The 19066-nt window shown below is 45.6% G+C and overlaps 1 protein-coding gene across 4 annotated transcripts in view; it reads right to left on the bottom strand.

The window, feature by feature from the left end:
* The window catches only part of CLTRN (collectrin, amino acid transport regulator), a 79034-nt gene that overhangs the window by 21704 nt on the left and 38264 nt on the right, over positions 1 to 19066 (bottom strand). For all 4 annotated transcript variants that reach the window (XM_033849807.2, XM_073798850.1, XM_073798852.1 and 1 more), the window contains exons 4-5: positions 15478 to 15536; positions 10770 to 10855 (exon numbers count right to left, since the gene is read on the bottom strand). In XM_033849807.2, coding sequence (XP_033705698.1) covers positions 10770 to 10855; positions 15478 to 15536 — 145 coding nt within the window. The remainder of the gene's footprint in view (positions 1 to 10769; positions 10856 to 15477; positions 15537 to 19066) is intronic.

Here is a 19066-nt window from a genome sequence, read left to right as displayed (position 1 = left end):
GAACGCCCGCCTCTCCTGCCACACGCAGAGCCTGGTGGACATCCGTACCGCCCCCGTTGAAAGCCTAAGCAGCTTGTCCACGTGTCCGCCCAGCCAGAAGTCGCCGGATCCCTGTGCCAAGGAGACCGCGCTGAGGGCCCTCAGCCGATGCGAGGAAGGACAAAGGCGGCTCGACGGGCCTCTCAGGTCTAAGAGCCCCGAGCCCAGGCTGTCGGCCTTCCGGCCCGTGATGAGGAATGGAGTGGTCCCTGTCTTTGTGCCCAGGCCGGGGCCTCTGAGAAGAAGCATCTGCTCCCGGTGCAAGCGCCTCCGAGAAGAGGACACTGAGCCCCGGCCTGACAGCAGCCCTGCCTGAGCCTTCCCTGCCTGCCACCCACCCTGCTGTGAGGCCACCCCCCACCCCCCACCCGCCCAGGGCACAGTCACAGAGCCTCGCTGGAGAGATGGGGGCAGATCAGCACTCCTGGGCCTGGGCCTCCTGCAGCCTGACGTCCCCCTTGAGTCCTGAGAGCCAAGGCCACCTCCTCCTAACACTCAAACCCACATTTCTTTTACCCAGCTGACACCTGCCCTACCCCTGCCTGAGTCACTGGCACGGAACGCCAGGCCAGCTCCCTCCAGTCCAGCCAGGAGCTGCCAAGCCCCAGAGCCACCTCTCCTACCTGCAGAGGCCGCCCCGAGGAAGCACTGCTGACGTCCAGGCCTGCACTCCCTCCTGCCCACCCACCCTTGCTGCCTTTGCCCCTGAGAAGACCCTTCTCGGAGGACCCTTCTCAGGAAGGTGTGCTTCTCCCCTATTGCCACTTCATACGGTTTAAAGGTTGTTCTTATTTTAAATAATACTAAAATAGCTTCATTATCCTAGAGATTGTCATGGTCTTTCTTTCAAAGATTCAAACATTAGGATTTCATCCACATGATGGTTTCTCCACCCTGGCTCTGTTGGGGCCAGACAAGTCTTTGTGGGGTGCAGACCTCTGCATTGTAGGGTTTTAGCAAAATCCCTGGTCTCTGTCCTCTAGGTGCCAGTAGATAATCCATATTGTAAACATACAACGCGTCTCCAGGCCCTGCCAGATGTTTGGGGGCGAGGGGCGGGGCGCGCGGTGCACAATGACACTGGTGGAGAGCCACTGAGGAACAGTGCCCTCTACTGGCAGAAACAGTCAAGCCCGGTCTCCCAAAATGTGCCTTCTTCAAAGACACAGAGATGAACAACATGAAGTGGTGTGTGCTTGGCAAAAACATATCCCCCACTTTGCAGAATGCTGTGGGGTGCGCATGACTCATGTTTTGGGCCTTATTAACAATCAGACAACGCGGTTTTTTAAAATGAGCTACTCATTTATCATCTTCAGGTTGGCAAAAACTGAAAAGTTAAAAAATATCAAATGCTGGAAATGATGCAGAGAATTGGAATCCCAGGCCGTGCTGTGGGTGTCGATGGGTCCAGCCCTTCTGAAGCGGCATTTGGAAGTGTTTCCTAGAACACAGTACGGCCACCAGAAACACTCTTACACACACACACACACACATACACACACACACATACACACGCACACACACACACTGGTGAGGATGTTCTTCGCAGCCCCCTTTGTCAGCAGAGAATTGGAAGAAGCTAAATGTCCACCAACAGGGGAAGGGATAAAGTGAACATGGTATTGCTATCAAGGGACTACTATTCCACAGATTAAAGGAAAGAAAGAGCCCAGGGTTTCTGCACTGTGCGGTCTGGGCCAGATAATTCTATGATGTGGATGCCCTGTGCGTTGCAGGATGTTTAGAAGCAAACCTGGCCTCTGTGGACTCGATATCATCAGGACCTCCTCCAGTAAAAACAATCAAACATGTCTCCAGCCACTGCCAAACGCTCGCTGAAGGACAAAAATCACCCCCAGTTGGGAACTACGGAACTAGAGTTACACATTTTTTTTTAAAAAGGTATATCTCAAAAATACACTGTCAAATGAAAAAGATGGGAAGTGGCATATTATGGGTAGCACAAGCCATTTATATAAATCAAAAAAAAAACCAAAATAATATTGCTGGCATAATAGAGGGGGCCGGAAACCAAGTAAATGGTCATTTGGACACTTTGCCTGTATTGTTCTTTCCATCTAAAGCCTCTTCAAATACTGTTCAAACATGAATTTCAAGGTTTCCCCTCTAGAGAGTCAGAGAATGAGCTGTAAACATAGCAAAGTCCCTTCTCCCTCCCATGGAGCACGCTTTCTAAGGGGGCGGAGACAGAAGGTAGACATTTAAATAAATGTACACACTGACAGGTGGGGAGATGTGCTATGAAGAAACCAAGGCAGGAGGAGGGATGCACACAGCTGCGTCGACACACTGTGGCCCAAGCGCTTCCTCTGTCCCCATCACCATGGAACCCACTATCCCTTACTACGAATTCAAGTCCTTCATTCCGTGTTTCCACTGGGTGGCAGCTCAGGCTTTAACACAGCACCTCAGCAAATAACAGGAAAATATGTTATCTACTTAGAAATAAAGATGTCCAAAACATTAAAATTGCTGGCTGAAAACATTAAACTCAACATTCTCAATGGAGACAGTTACTGTTACATACAAAACATCCTGGGCTGAAACTCTATAAATCAAGCTTTTATTCTGAAGTTTACTACCTGCCATTTGCTAGACATGAGACAAGGCACTGCACTCTGCGTGAGTTACTAGAAAGGGCTTGAGACCTTCGTGTGTCAGTCAGGGTACGGTTAACTGCTTAGGGTCTTCCTCAGTAGAAGAGTAGTAAGTATCCCTCCTACATGATGGGTTAGCCAGGAAAAGTAAGTCAAAGATTTTAAGCACACAAAACAGTAAGCTTCTGCTCTACAAATATCAACTATAGAAACAGAACTACAGAGATGTGTTTACATTTTGTTCCGATCCAGGCAGTTGAACTGGTAATGAGTAAACCCACTTCCCAAAGTAGCGAGCTTGTGGGGAAAGGGCCAGGGGAAAGCACAGCCCTGCTTCTGGAGCCAGCTGCAAGGCAGAGGCTGCATAGGACGATGGAGACACCCTCGTGGGCTGGGGCTTCCTCCTTGTCTGGATGACCCTTTGGGAAATTAACGGATGTCCTGGGTACCGCAAGAGTAAGACACTGAGGTCCAACAAGAGATAAAATGCAGGCGGCGGGGAGCTCCTTCTACTGTGGCCATTCCCGCCACCTTCACCGTGGGAGTATCCACCCAGGGGACTCAGGTGCAACACGAGGGAGAAATGGTGGGTGGGACACCGTCTGCTTGTGTCCACTGCAGCCCAGTAGACGGGGCCCTGGTTTAAGAGTCAGGACGTTAAGCATGCTTCATTCACTCACAGATGTTTACCAAGAGCTAACAATGATTAGCTACTATGGTTAGGGAGGGTTAGGAAAAGAGTTCTACTGCAGGGGCATTTAGATTGCACGACCTTGCCCATGAGTGCCGGGTCTAGGAGTTTAGTGCTATTAAGACGCTTGAAGATCAAGGTCACAGTGTGAGCTCACCAGAAGATTAAAACCAAAGTGGGAGCCAAAACTCCCGAGATGCCCGGATCTGCCCACAAGACGCCATGCTCCGTCGGAGAACAGACCCAGGACAGAGGGGAGGGCACAGGGCTTCTGGATTCCACGTGGTTTGTCCACAGTCTTTGTCAGGAGGGGCTCTAATTTCTACCCACAGTAGAACTTCATAGTCTCCAAGCTTTGAGCATCGTTTTCAATTTTATCAGCTGAGCGTTCCCTGGGAGCCTATCAAACACTCTGTCCATCTGCAACACAAGACTTCTCTGGGCCCTGGGCCACGAGGCCAAGGCCCAAGCCTACCCTGCACTGTGCGGCCCTGTATTCCTGAAGTGTGGCCCGTGTGGGCGCTCAGTGACTGTGATATGAATAGATGGATGAATGAACTAACAGAACGGAGTAATGAGCTCCACTGTTTTTACTCACTGTTTCTACCTTATTCCAAGAGACAGTAACTGAGAAAGTAAATTGGGCCAGCACGGCCATAACAGAAAAGGGAGGAAGGAAAGGAGGGAGATTACTTCCCTAAAACTTTGTTTCCCCAATCACAAATATTCAGACAACATAACACAGACAACTCTCTAGTATAAGAAGACTCCTGAATATAGTGCAGATAGAGGTAGCCAAGAGGAAGTGTACATATAAGGAAAGTGGGTGCTAAAGGGAGTAACATGAAGAGTGATTTATAGATTTCGGTAGATAATTTACTTAGCGACCAAAAGATGCAGATTCCTTCCAGTGATAGATTATGTCCAACCAGCGTGACTTCTTCCACGCCCTTTCTTCTAAATGTGACCACACTGAATGTCCTCTAAGATTTGCACAAAATGAAAAATTAATCAGCCGACAGCACTTACTGAACTAAACATGTCTTTTAAAGTATGTTTTGATGTAATGAATAAACTGAAATGCCTAAATCTTACAAAGTTCTCCTCACAAGAAAAAAGATTACATCACGATGCACGGTGACGGATGTTAACTAGACTTACTGAGGTGATCATTTCACAATACACACAAATATCAAATCATTATGTCGTGTACCCGCAACTAATATAACGTGATCTGTCCATTATACCTCAATAAAATAAATAAATAATGACTGAAATGGCATCAGCACAGCTAAACAGCAAACCTACACTTTCAAGATTTGTAAATATAGATGGGTCTGATGGAATTCTTTGTATTCACTGGAATAACAATTTTGTCCGACTGCTTCACAAAGCTGTAGTATTTACACATATACAGTCGCTCCTGTCAGCAAATCACTAAAAGGGTAGAAGGGTCCACTCCCATTCCTCAAGTGTGGGGAGCCCTGGTCTGAAGGTAACTGTCTCAGAACTGGCTCCACTGCCACTCCTCATCAGTGGCGCCAGACAGGGCCAACTAGGGTGGGAAGAATCGGGCTCTTGTTTCTGGAAATCAAAGGACTAAACAGGAGCTGGGCTGCTGTTTAACAGGCACGAGACCGTTAATCCCCTTACCGTGGATACAAGAGCATGTTGTTCGTTCTTAGATCACAAGGCTTATCCTTGAATAATTAGGCAGAGGAAGAAATCCATTCCGTGCCCTACAGCATTTTCCTCAGAAAGGGAACGAACGCTAGGCCTGAGTTAGACTTCTGCCTCTCCTGCTAAAAATGATAAATTATTCTAAAAAACCAATATTGGAGGAAACTAGGCAATTAGATTTCTCAGTTTTCCTGGAAAATAGACTAAAGTTTAAACTTAATCATATTTTCCTGAGATAATAATACTTTCAACATTTAAAAATTCCTATGAAACTATTTTAGAAAATCTGGCCTAAACCTTATTATAAAAACTTGAAAACACCTGTTTACCATCTTCAATCAAAGTCCCAAGAAACCTTCAAGTAATCTGATCTAATGAAACCAGAACTTTCTACCACTTAAACTTGTCCTTCCCTCTTCCATTCTACTTTTAAGAAAATCCAGGGAAGAGCAAGAAAACCACTTGATATCAAGATTTGTAAGTAATGCTTCAAAGGAACTGTCTTGTTTCTGTCACATTTCGTCCGTCTTCCATGACTCCCAGGGCCGGCTTCTTGGGTGTGGGCCTGTGCTGTGTGGGACCTGGATTTACCCATCATTTAAATCTCAGGGCCTACCTAGCAGCCTACACAGGAGGCTTCCAACAGAGGTTACTTAATTCTCTGGCCCCCATCCAGCAGTGTAGCGCACAGGCGGCCTCAGGGGAGCACCATGAAGAAGAGGCTTCTGCTTCTCACACCACTGCCGTGGGCGCTCTGTCAGCTTTCTCTCCCTCACTCCCTGACAGCATCTCGAGGAGGCGCGATGGAGCTTGCCTGTCACTTCTGGCCCTTAAAGAGCTCAGGCCGGTCTGGTCTGATCAAAACCTAGACGAACTGTCTTCCCGCCCCTAACACATGGCTTCCCTCGCCCCGGCCCGTGCTGGCCTCAGCGGCCTGCTCTGTTCTTTTACTCTCCTGGCTCCACCCCTCCTGCGCTTCGCCCCTTACCTCCCCGCAGTCCCGCTCACTGGGGGATGGAAAAGGGAGGTGGGAGAGCGCGGGGATCCGACAGCAGAGAAAAAGGGAAGCTTCTTTTTCCCTAGCCAGGCTCCTTGTGCTGCCCTCTGGCCGCTGGTGGCCCCTGCCGGGGCAGGTCCTCGCGTTCTCCACCCAGAGTGCACCCGGGGGGCCTCAGGAGACCGTCTGGGGACCTGTGCACTGCCCCTTCCCCTGACAAGGACGACGCACTCTGGCCAGGGCCGAAGGCTTCCATCTCGCCCCTCCCTGCCCGCTCTGCCGCCTTCCCTTTGCCCTGCACTTGGATCCCGGGCCCCACAGGCAGCAACTCGTGCAGCTCCCTCCGGAGGCCTCTGCTTGGCCCCGGGCCGGGCGGGCAGCCGTCCGAGTGCAGGCTGTTGGCAAAGCCGCCCTCTCTCACCCAGTCATGGAGGCTCAAGCCAGCCTTTGCCTTCAGACTTCTCCAGCTAAGAGGCAGGCGCCAGTTTCTGTTCCACCCACGGGACAGTCTCAGTGGCTGGGGACACCATCACGGTGGCTCACGCTCCAGGTGCTGCTACTCTGGTGGCAGCTGGAAGTGGCCCTGGGAACGTCTGCGAGCTGGGGAGGGATGTGCCCCTCTCTCCTCTCGCAGACGACTCCTCTCTCTACTAGCAGCTCTGCCTGACCTGAGGTGGGCAGGGGAACACGCAAGGGGGCCACTAGTGTGGCCTGGGCGCTAGTGGACGCCCATCACATGGACCCAGCTGTCAGCTCCCAGCGGGCTGCGTGGTGCACACGCACCGGGACCCATCCCCGCCCCTGTCCTGCGGGGAAGGCCGTGGACACGCCGCACCCTCCCTGCAGGGCCTCGCCCTCTGCCTCTCGGACCCTCGACCTTCTCTTCCACTGCCCGCTTGGGGTCATGGTGACTGGACCCGTTCAGCTCTCCTGCAAGTCCTTCATGGATGTGGCCAGGACCTCGCTTTAGAAAGAACACCCACTGGCAGAGTCAATCCAGCTTATACTGGGTCAAGGGTAGGCTGGCGGTACGTTCCCAGATATGCAGAGGAGACACTGAGCCCTGTGTCACTGGAGGTGATCGCGCTTGATATGAGATACCGTAGTTAGGACTGAGTGAAAGGTGGGACGAAGAGTCTTTATTACTCTGTTCATTATTTGACTATCTGTAGTGAGTTACTCTTTACATCTTCCACCCAGTGCATCTCAGTAGCTCTAAGTTTTCTGCAGTATCCATAGAATAAGCAGTGACAGGATAGGAAAAAAACGATTTAAAAAATCGGCCAATGTTCAAGATTTGAATCCCTAAAGCCATCCTAACAGGCATACTTCCCACCCTCTAGAATCCACTCTGCCTCACACTGGCACCAAAAGACCTCTGAAAAGCACATTTAAAATCGGATCCATTTGCCAAGCTAGTGGTGCCTTTCTATTACCCACCACACTCGGGAGAGGCAGCCTGTCTGGGAAGTTGTTTTCAATTCATCTTGCATTGTGTGGTGCCCTTTCCCATAGAGGAAACCTGCTCATGTAAAGAAGCAGCCACCGTTAGGGGGCAGCACTTGTACTGCATCTTAAGCCCATCCTGATTCATGAGGCAGCCCTCATCCCTCAGCCCCCTGAGAGCAGTACTGCTTGCTGGGACTCAAGCTGCCTGAGCATTTACAGGAAAACAATTTGTTGACCCCAATCTAGGTGTGCGCTTTTCAATTTTTCAACTGACATTGGCAACAAAAGCCTCTATAGAGCCTATGCACCCAGTTCCAATTAAAACACCTTTGCAAATAAACCAGATTACATATTCACAGACTCCTACAATGTCCGGGTTCCGAAAAATCAAATTCCCAAAGTGAATTCCTCAAAACTAATCTGAAATGTTACATATTTAAATTAACTTTTCCTAAGAATGGAAATGTGATATAACATAGTCATTTACAAGGTGAAATTTAGGTACTAAGAGGATGTAATAATACAATGAACACAGCGATGTATAAAATCTGTTGATCAAAAATGACAATAAGATAAAAAGAGACTAGTTGAGGGGCTAGCATTGTGAGACGACCAGCGGCTGTTTTCCTTATATTTTTCTCTTTTCTTTCGTTTTTGAAAATTGAGGTATAGTTTTATGTACAATATTATATGTTTCAGGTGTACAACACAGTGATTCACAATTTTAAAGGCTATAACTCCATTTATAGCTATTATAAAATGCTGGCTATATTCTCTGTGCTGTATAATATACCCTTGTAGCTTATTTATTTTATATATAGTAGTTTGTACCTCTTAACCCCCTACCCCTATCTTGCCCCTCCCCCTTCCCTCTCCCCAGTGGGAACCACTAGCTTGTTCTCCATATCTGTGTGTTTCTTTTCGTTATACTCACTACTTTATTTTTTAGATTCCACATATAAGTGATAACATACAGTACTCGTCTTATTATTTCACTAAGCATAATAGCCTCCCAAGTCCATCCGCGTTGTTGCAAATGGCAAATTTTCATTCATTTTTTCGGTTGAGTAGTATTCCATTGTATGTATATGTATATATGTGGATATGTGTGTGTGTGTGTGTGTACACCACATCTTCTTTATCCATCCTTCTGTTGATGGACACTTAGGTGGCTTCCATGTCTTGGCTATTGTAAATAACACTGCTGTGTACATTGGGGTGCATGTATCTTTTTGAGTTAGGGTTTTTCTTTTTCTCTGATATATACCCAGGAATGGAATTGTGGGGTCATATGGTAGTTCTATGTTTAGTTTTTTGAGAAACCTCCATACTGTTTTCCACAGTGGCTGTACAATTTACGTCCCCACCAATGGTGTACATGGGTTCCCTCTTCTCCTTATATTTTTCCTTTTTTATTTTTTGGAAGGCAATCTTCTCATTTTAATTTTTTTATTTTATTTTTTTGTGGTACGTGGGCCTCTAACTGTTGTGGTCTCTCCTGTTGCGGAGCACAGGCTCCGGACGCGCAGGCTCAGTGGCCATGGCTCATGGGCCCAGCCGCTCCGCGGCACGTGGGATCTTCCCAGACCGGGGCATGAACCCGTGTCCCCTGCATTGGCAGGCGGACTCTCAACCACTGCGCCACCAGGGAAGTCCTCGTTTTAATTTTTAAAAGGTTATTATAAATTGTTTTGGAAAGAATGCTTCCATTTAAAGGCATAAGATAAAGGCAAATATATCTTTTCTAAAAATCTATAAAACAAGAGTAAAGTTCACGTAGGGCATCATTTTGTTTTACCTTACACCTCCTTCTTTTAATTTTTTGAATCATGTGAATATGTTACGTATCTTAAAATACATATGTGTGAAAAAATACATATGTGTGTTGTGTATATATGTGTGTGTTTGTGTAATGCAAATCCACATATCATATGTTTATTTTGCTCCCCCAAATTTTACTCTTCTGTTTTATCCCTTATATTCACAGCCCATGCATAATACATTGTGGGTCTGAGGAAGACAAAAATAGAAACCCTCTCTGCCAAGTTCTCAATAAAATTAAGACAAAAGAATGAAGCAGACAGGAGACCAAAATAAACGGCAAATTTCCTTCCTAATTTTAAAAATATCCTGCGATGAGATAAATTCATCTATAGTGACCCAGGCAGAGCTGAACCGAGGCAGGTATCGCCATATTCTGGTGTACTATGCAAGATATTTAACACCTTAGGATCTGGCACCTACCAATCTAAACAGTCTACAGCTACAGACAGCACGGACAGCCGTGTGGGTGTGTAAGCTTGCCCAGGCAGGGCCTGGTTCTGTACTTAGTGTGAGGGGCAGCACAGAAAAATGCATGCTGAGGGCAGGCCGGCTCCTCAAGAGAAGGGAACCCATGCCCAGTTTATCCCTCCAGCCCACCAATCAAATCAGTCATTTCACCTCTCAAGGGAAGAGTGAAGTAAGGGAGTAGAGAGAAACCAGGAGTGTTACCCTAATCACAAATGGAGATGGAAGGAAACATCACAAATAGGGAAGATTCCTTTGGAAGAACAGATTCAAATGTAAAACTATTAAAAGTTGTACTAAGGCTTTGAAGAAAATAAACAAGGTGCTATGATAGATACCAACAGTGCAATGAACCTATACATATGTTAGTTATTTTCAAAATGAGTGCTATGCACTTATCCCCTTGCCCCCCAAGTTCATATAGTGAAGTCCTAACCCCAAACGTGAATGTATTAATATTTGGAGATAGGGCCTATAAGGAGATAATTACAGTTAAATGAGGTCATAATGGTGGAGCCCTGATAGAGAGGATTAGCACCCTCATCCAAAAAGGCACCAGAATGCTCACTCTCTCCCCTGCCACTTCCCCCTCAACAAAGAAGAGGTCGTGTGAGCATACAAAGATCTGGTGTTGCCTACAAGCTGAAAGAAGAGGCCTCAGAATGAAATCTACCTTGTCAGCATCTTAATCTTCAACTTATATAACTTCAACTTATATAATATATATATGCAGAGAGAGAGAGAAATGTAGAAAGCTTATGACATGTAACTACAAATTTTTATATTTATCTTCATAGTGCCTATTGAATGAAGAGCATTGTTAGAACATGATATAAACTGTAAGCTGAGCTAGATTATAAAGGTTCTTTTTAATGTTGAATTAAAATGTGGGTCCCTTAAAAATTAGATGTATACCTTATTTTCAAGATTGAGTTTTGAATTAATGTCCTGTCTCAAATAATACTTGCAAACAATCAATTTAGACTTTTCATTGCTTACTTACTCAGTTCCTTCTCTGTTGGGAACTCTTCTCATGGAGAAAGCCACCATCGCTTTGAAGAGATATTCTTCATTTGTATCCCAGGCGTACTGAAAGAGAAGTAAAACCGAAGGTAAAGTGAAGAGGCATGGGGTAAAAATTGGTCCACTGGGTTCTAACTGTGGCCACACTGGTGTTGGTGTGTGTCTGTCTGTGTCTCTCTCTCATCTTCCTCATACAATAAAGACTGGAGACCATGATAAATCATGTCACCATAATGTTCAGGATAGAGTTTCCCGGCTATTCTATCATTGTAAGTGTGGTGTGTTTCCCATTGCATTATCTTCTTCCAAATCTGCAGTATTAGTAGCCAGTCAACAAACAGGTCACTTGGACATCTCATCCTGGACATAAACAGTTGATTCCCTTCTTCCCTTTCACCTTTCCCTCATAAACTGACTCCCCGTCTCAGCTTCCTTCCCTTTATTAACACTGGTACAATTTTACTTTTTATACTCTTAGCTGAAAACTTGAGTGTATGTGTGTATTATGGGCTGAATTGTACCCCCCTACAAAGAAATTCATATGTTAAAATCCTAACCCCCCAGTACCTCAGAATAGAACCATATATGGAGATAGTGTCTTTACAGAGGTGATCAGGTTACAATTAGATCACTAGGGTGGGCCCTAATCCAATATGACGGGTGTCCTTGGAAGAACAGGAGATTTGTCACAGACACATACAGAGGGAAGACGTGTAGACACAGGGAGAAGACAGCCATCTAGAAGCCAAGGGGAGAGCCCTGGAACACATCCCTCCCTCACAGAACTCAGAAGGAACCGACCCCGCTGACACCTTGATCTTGGACTTCCAGCCTCCAGAATGAGAGAAAAACAAATTTCTGTTGTTTAAGCCACTCAATCTGTGGTACTGTGTTACAGCAGCCCTAGCAAACTGAAGTGGCTGACCCCACATTTTAGGTGGTAATCAAGTGTAACTGGAGAAAATCACAAAACAGGTTCTGTGGCTTAACTCTAAACTCATGATGACCTACTCCCAAATTGCCCGGGATCCCCTTAGGATTCTCCATCAGTTTTCTCTCTCTCAAACTTCACAATGACTATTTCAAAGCTCCTTCAGGCCTCCCCAAATCTCAGTGCTTCCCTCAAACCTCACTCTCACTAGGAGCTCTTGTTTCATAAGTTACTGATACATCTCGAGTCATCCACTCACACTCCCCCGCCCTCCTGACACCAAGTACAAAACTTCCTCCATAGGCACATGTCTTATCCACATCCTCCCCCGAAGGGCCAGATGTGGTGTTTCTCCTCCTGTCAACGGCTGTTCTGTCCACCTCTATTAGGAACGCTTCCATTCGGCCCTTCCCAGGATCTAAACAATACAGTTTTCCCCTCTCTTCTGTGCATTCAGTGCTGACTGGAGGCTGTCCATTGACTCTGAACCACGCTCAACTCTTTCCCATTAAAACAACAGCAAAACTAAATCACTTTATTTAGTCCTCCTTCTTCTACCCATTGCTGTCTCTCTCCTGCCCTTCAGAGCCAAAATTCCCAAAGGAGTTGTCCATCCTTCTGTCTTTACATGGTCACTGCCCACTTACTCTTTTTTTTTATATATAAATTTATTTATTTTATTTATTTTTGGCTGTGTTGGGTCTTCGTTGTTGTGCGTGGGCTTTTCTCTAGTTGCGGCGAGCAGGGGCTACTCTTCATCGCGGTGAGCGGGCCTCATTGTGGTGGCTTCTCTTGTTGCGGAGCACGGGCTCTAGGCACGCGGGCTCAGCAGTTGTGGCACATGGGCTTCAGCAATTGTGGCTTGCAGGCTTTAGAGCGCAGGCTCAGTAGTTGTGGCACACGGGCTTAGCTGCTCCGCAGCATGTGGGATCTTCCCGGACCTAGGGCTCAAACCCATGTGCCCTGCATTGGCAGGCAGATTCTTAACCACTGCGCCACCAGGGAAGCCCCATTGCCCACTTATTCTTAACCTCCTCCACCATCTGCCTTCCAATCACTCCACTCCACAAAGCGGCTCTCTCACGTTACCAATGACCTTCACGTTGCTCAACACAATGAGCAGTTTTCAGTCACGCCTCGCTTGGCCTCTCAACAGCATTTGATGCTCTTGAACAGTCCCTTCATCTGAAGGCACTCTCTTCCCTTTCGTGATACAGCATCGTCCTGGTTGTCCTCCTGCCCCTCTGCCTCCTTTGCAGGTTCACCCTCCTCTACAAGGGCTTTAAGCTTTCGAGAATCGCTAAACTCAAGGCTAGCCCCTCTCCTCTTGCCACCCTCCGCTTTCTCCCTCAGCACTGTCATCACCACCTCAGTGCAGGTGACGCAGGAATGTGTATCTCAAGCCAGCTCTGTCCTTGCCTGTTTGTCAATAATACCTCAAACTCAGTAAGTCCAAAATTAAAGCCATGGTTTTCTTGTTGGTTCTTGGTTCCCTGACTCATAAATGGGCCATCAGGCATCCAGTTGCATAATTAGAAACAAAAGCTTATGCTTCACCCGTCGTCCTCTCTTCCTTGTCATCCCATCCCCGTGACTCTCAAATCCCCTCACTGCCCCCCCCTCCACCAACACACCATACTCCAAATAGCCATCATCTCCCACCTGCACTACTCCACCTGCCTCCCAACTGGCTCCTCCTCTCTACTCCAGGCGCCTGGACTCTGTCTTCCACACTGTAGCCAAAGTGTCTTGTAAACACAAATTCTGTCATGACGCCCCTTCCACGAAACTCCTCGTCGCTTTAAAGATAATATCAAGGACTTCCCTGATGGTGCAGTGGTTAGCAGTCTGCCTGGCAATGCAGGGGACACAGGTTCGAGCCCTGGTCCGGGAAGACCCCACATGCCATGGAGCAACTAAGCCCGTGCGCCACAACTACTGAGGCTGCGCTCTAGAGCCCGTGAGCCGCAACTACTGAGCTCGTGCGCCACAACTACTGAGGCTGCGCTCTAGAGCCTGTGAGCCGCAACTACTGAGCCCGCATGCCACAACTACTGAGCCTGCGTTCTAGAGCCCACGTGCCACAACTACGGAAGCCAGCATGCCTAGAGCCCGTGTTCTGCAACAAGAGAAGCCACCGCAACGAGAAGCCCGTGCACAGCAACAGAGAGTAGCCCCCGCTCGCTGCAACTAGAGAAAAGCCCGTGCACAGCAACAAAGACCCAACGCAGCCAAAAATAAATAAATAGATACATTAATTAAAAAAATATATATATACATATATATATATAACATCAAAACTCCTCAACACAGTCCACACATTCTTTGGCCTGACCCTTCCTTCCACCCGAAGCTCATCATGCGCCATGGTCCTCCCCACTGCTCCACTTCCAGGCACCTTGCCCTCCTTCCACCCTTCACTCTCCCCAAGTTCCTTCCTATAATAAGCCTTTGCATGTGCTGGTCCCTCCACCCTCTTTCCTTTCATCCCCTGGTTCACTTTTACTCCTGCTTTAGACCTCACAGCAAATGCCAGTCCCTGCGGCCCCTCATGAGGCCAAAGCCCCTACGTACTTCTCCTCCCTGTAACGCTTGCCAAGATTACACACTTGCATTTGGTTCATTAATATGCAACCAATTCCACTACTATAAGCTCCCCTAGGGCAAGGATAAGCCTGGTTTTAGCTGCACTGCATCCCCAGCATCCAGCACGGTGCCTGCCCTCAGAGGATCCTGAGATAAGCAACCCTACGCACTGGCAGAGATGGTGGATTCTGCAGTCAGACTGCCTGGGTTCAAACCTGACCCCTGCCCCTTGCTGACTTGACATCTTGAGTAGGCCACGTAATGTCTCTGCACCTCAGTTTTCTCATCCACCTAATGAGAATGGGAATACCCATGCCACCTTCCTCAAAGGGTTGTTGTGAAGGCTAAATGAGCTGATGTGAGCAAAGTGATTAGAAGGGTCCCAGCTAGAAAGTAAACTAAGTTCTCAAGGAATGGTGGCGGTTAGAATGATTATTACTCACGGAGCGAGTGAGCGAACAAAACTGGATTGCCCTGCCAACTGAATACTTCCAACTATCTTTAGCACTCTTTTATCATCTCTAGCCTGAGGCGTCTTACTATCACCTTCTATTCGGGAAAATGGTCAGAGACCATGCCGGAAAACCAAAACTAGAATGACACAACTCCATCTTATTAATTCAACAGTCTTTACTGTTCCTATAGCTACCGGAGCCCCATGAGTATTTTTTTAACTTTAATTTCATAAGCATATATTTCATGCTATTACTTTGACATCTGAGAAGAATTGAAGAAACCTCACCTGAGAATTGGAACGTTTTGTGCCATGAAAGATCTCATGCGGGTGAAATGTGCCCTCCTTTCAATGATGAGAAAAGTCACTGACAAAGTTCAAATGACCACAACGGTGAGGAGCAGAGCCCAGCCCACACCTGAGAGCCTGACTCAGGCCCCTCTGCTCCACTCTGCTAGGCTGAAACGTGCAGGCTTGCAAAATTGTTTGGGGCAGCACAGAACTTCACATATTTTCCAGCACACACTGCAGATTAAATACTTCAGGCAAAATCACTTTACTAACAATTTCTATTTCACTACAATCTTTTTTGCTTTAAGAAAATATCAGATTTCAGGTCTTTAGAAGCAATCTATACAAGTTTAAGATAACTATGAAGAGAAAGCAGTGTTATCAGCAAACAAAATTTTAATGGAACATACAAGTTTCTTCACTTACTGCTTTATCTCCCAGAGCTGTTCTGAGACTAAGTCTCACTTTAAAAGCATTTTCTGCATCTGCCAGAGAGAGAAAAGACAGAGAGCACTATATGATGATAAAATCTGCCAAAATGGAACCTGATAGATGCTAATATTTAATGCAACTCGAATCAACAGAATTGCAAGTAAACTGCCCCAGATACTTCCGGAAGTTTAACTGCAATCATCTTAAATGGCTGAAATTTTAATTTCAAACTCATAAAACATTCACAGGCTCAACTTTCAAGCCATGACACGACGGCAGATTTAGAAAAATAAAGAAGTCTTTCAGGCAGAGACTTGTCAATCATTTAGAAAACTGTTCATCTATTTTGAAGTTTCAAGGCTTACGTACCTGGCTGACAGAGTTCGGCATGAATAGCACTCACTAGAAAAAAGAGCAGCCACAACATTCTTTCAAAGTGGAAAACACAAGACAAACGGAGGGAAAAAAAATCCACCCTTCGCTTAAAGCTGCCTTAGCCATTCTGTGACCCGGATTAGAATATCAGACAAACAAGCAAGCCACCAACTAAAAGGTTTAATGATTAACCCCCATCATCTGGGTTAATACTTTTGAGAGAAGCAGCCCATCTCCTGTCAGTTATTTACGAAAATCTGTTTGGAAAACAGATTAGCTGTCCTTTCCAAATTCTACCTCTAAAGAATGTTTTCTCTGCTGACCCAAAAGTCGGAATCCTCCCCCCACCTTTCTTCTGTTGTTGTCTGGTTAAATGCACAGTGGAAAGCATTAGTCCTTTCTGGAGGTTTACCTTGGCATGAACGTCCCATCTTTTCAGGGCTGAAATATCTCTGGCGTATAGATAGACTCTCTTAATTTAGGAAACAAACATCACTCCTTTCTATCTCTGGTGAACAAAGGACACCCTTCCAAGACTGGCCTCATTAGACTCTCACCTCCACAGGTAAACATTCAGGAGAGTTTCCAACTCAAAGAGAATGGTTTTGCTCAGCGCTAAGCTCTGGTAGCTGTGTAAAATCAAAAGTTAATGATGTACAGCAGTGCGATCCAATGGAACATTCTGTGATGATGGAAATGTTCTATATCTGCACTATACACTATGTATACAATACGGACGCCACTACGCATCGGTGGCTGTTGAGCACTTGAAATGGGGCCAGTGCTGCTGAGAAAATGAACTTTTACTAAGTTAATTTAAGTAGAAACATGTGGCTAAGCAACTACATTGCTCAGTGCAGCTACACGACAGTAATTAGGAGCTACCGACCATGAACTAGCTTTGCTGAATTATTTCTCTAATCCTCAAAACAGCAGCCCACAGTTGCTGTGGTATAATCATCTTACATATGAGGAAACCGAGGATCCAGTATTTAAGGCATTGCTGGCAACAGGGAGTGGAATGGGTGTCACTTTACCAGCCTGGATGACTTACACTTGAACCCTATCTCCACCACACTGAACCCGACTGTGTCTCAGGGTCATCACTGATCAAAACTGAAATAGTAACGAAACCTCAGAGATGCTCTGAGGACTACGGCAGTGAGTGAAGAACCTTTCCCCTAGTGGGCATTCTACAGGTGCCGATCAAGCCCCCCAGCGGGTCAGTGTCAGGACTTTCCTCTCTACCATGCTGCCTCTGCATGTGTTCAGTCCCCACATTCCACCTCGTTGCTTGAAAACCATGAATGGAAAAATTAGATCGGGTGACCCGGCTGTTAAACGGACAATCTGGATTTTTAAAGCAACAACAAGAAAAATATCAACAGCTACACTTCTCATTTCCCCTTCCTGGTTAGGGTGACAGCTTATCGTAGATGACCCACTGCTGTTGGCTAACTCCACTTAAGAGCTTTTCCTCATCTCCTTCACCTTGGTTGCCGGGGCACAGAGTCAGGAAAAGTTGTACTAGAGAGAGAAGTGGCCAAAAGTTAGCCTAGTAGTCATTCCAGAAATTTCACTATTAGATGAAATGGAAATTTCCTAGAAGGAAGGGCCCGCATAACTGACCCCTGAAAATAGTCAGACTAGATGAAGTTATCTTAGGAAATGTTAGACTAGATAAATGCATCCTGGGGGCGGGGAGGGAATAGACAGAGACATAACAAAGCTGATTATTTGCATCAAGGAACAAAGCTGTGTTAGCGAGACAGAAATCTGATTCAGCCTTCTTTTCGCCTTAAAACTTCATAAATATATCAGATGTCTCTCTTCTGCTTTTACTTAGTCACTTATGTGACGAGGCTTGAAGACAGTAAAATGCTGAGTTTTTGTCAGTGTAAGCTACTCATTTGAAAAAAGAAGAAAATCTCTTCTCTTCTGAATTATGATTTCTCAATGTTTGTTGTCTCATTTTTAAAAACAATAGAAAAAAGAATAGAAGTTCTGTACAGAAAATACAGAGAGGCAAAAAGAGAAAAGTACTAAATACCCATACTACTACCCGCATGGACGACCAATGTGAATATATTTTAATAGTTGAAACACACCTTCCGTAGCCTTGGATCTTCTTGTATGTTCTCGTGTGATGTTATTGTTGTTTTGTCTCACTGTAGTGGCCCTATGGGAACAGGGAAACATCACGGTGGCAATCACATGGGCCCTCCACGGGATCTGATGAGTCGCTTTATTTTCATTTATTTATTTATGCATACATGCATGCATGCATGCCGCGCTGTCTGGCTTGCGGAATCTTACTTCCCCGACCAGGGATCGAACCCGTGCCCTTGGCAATGAAAGCACGGAGTCCTAACCACTGGATGGTCAGGGAATTCCCTGGTGAGTCACTTTAAAATTGACAGATCGTGAGATATATCAAATTTATTTTATTCCTAGTTTACTGAAAATTCCCTTTATTGAATTGTATTCAATAACCTATATTGAATTGTATCCCCTGCCTTTTCAGTATCTATTATGATCCGAGAATTTTTACCACTTGGTACATTATAGTTTAAAATTTCTTTACACTGATCCAACCCTTAGATAAGCTCAGTTTGATGATTTCTAACATGCTTCTGGACTTAGTTGCTGTGTTTTTCTTTCTTTAGGTTTTTAAATCCATTTTTGTAGAAGAATATTTAGGTTCCTTTTCAAGCGCTGATTCTTTTCTCCAGCCCTCGTATTATTACCATGTTGAAAATGGTACAGATAGATTTCTAACATTGTCTATGTTTACAAATACTTGAAAATGTAGAAGAAATAAAATATTCAGAGTTGAAGATTCTGGACCATACATATTTCGGAGGAAGAGTTCTTTTAAATTTTTCTTATATTGCCAGTAATTTCAGGTTTCGTATTTCTTTCTGAGTCCCTTTTCGCTGTTTACAGTATCCAAGAAATGCATTCATTTCATTAAGATGTTCCAGTTTTCTCATGGACTTTATACAATATTTCCCATAAAATACTCCATTCACTGTTACATTCCCTTTATATTTTCTAGTTATATATTAATTTTTTCTCATTCCCCCTTTGTTCTTTCCAGAAATTTACCTATTTTTGTTGTTGTTTAATCAAACAACAAGATTTTGCATTTAATTTTTAATTCCTTTCTTTCTGCTTTCTGATTCATCTATCTTTACATTTATTAAGT

This window comes from Tursiops truncatus, chromosome X (assembly GCF_011762595.2).
Source record: "Tursiops truncatus isolate mTurTru1 chromosome X, mTurTru1.mat.Y, whole genome shotgun sequence".
NCBI lineage: Eukaryota > Metazoa > Chordata > Mammalia > Artiodactyla > Delphinidae > Tursiops > Tursiops truncatus.
The sequence above is the reverse complement of the archived record's forward strand: the minus strand, read 5'-3'. Positions and strand labels throughout refer to the sequence as shown.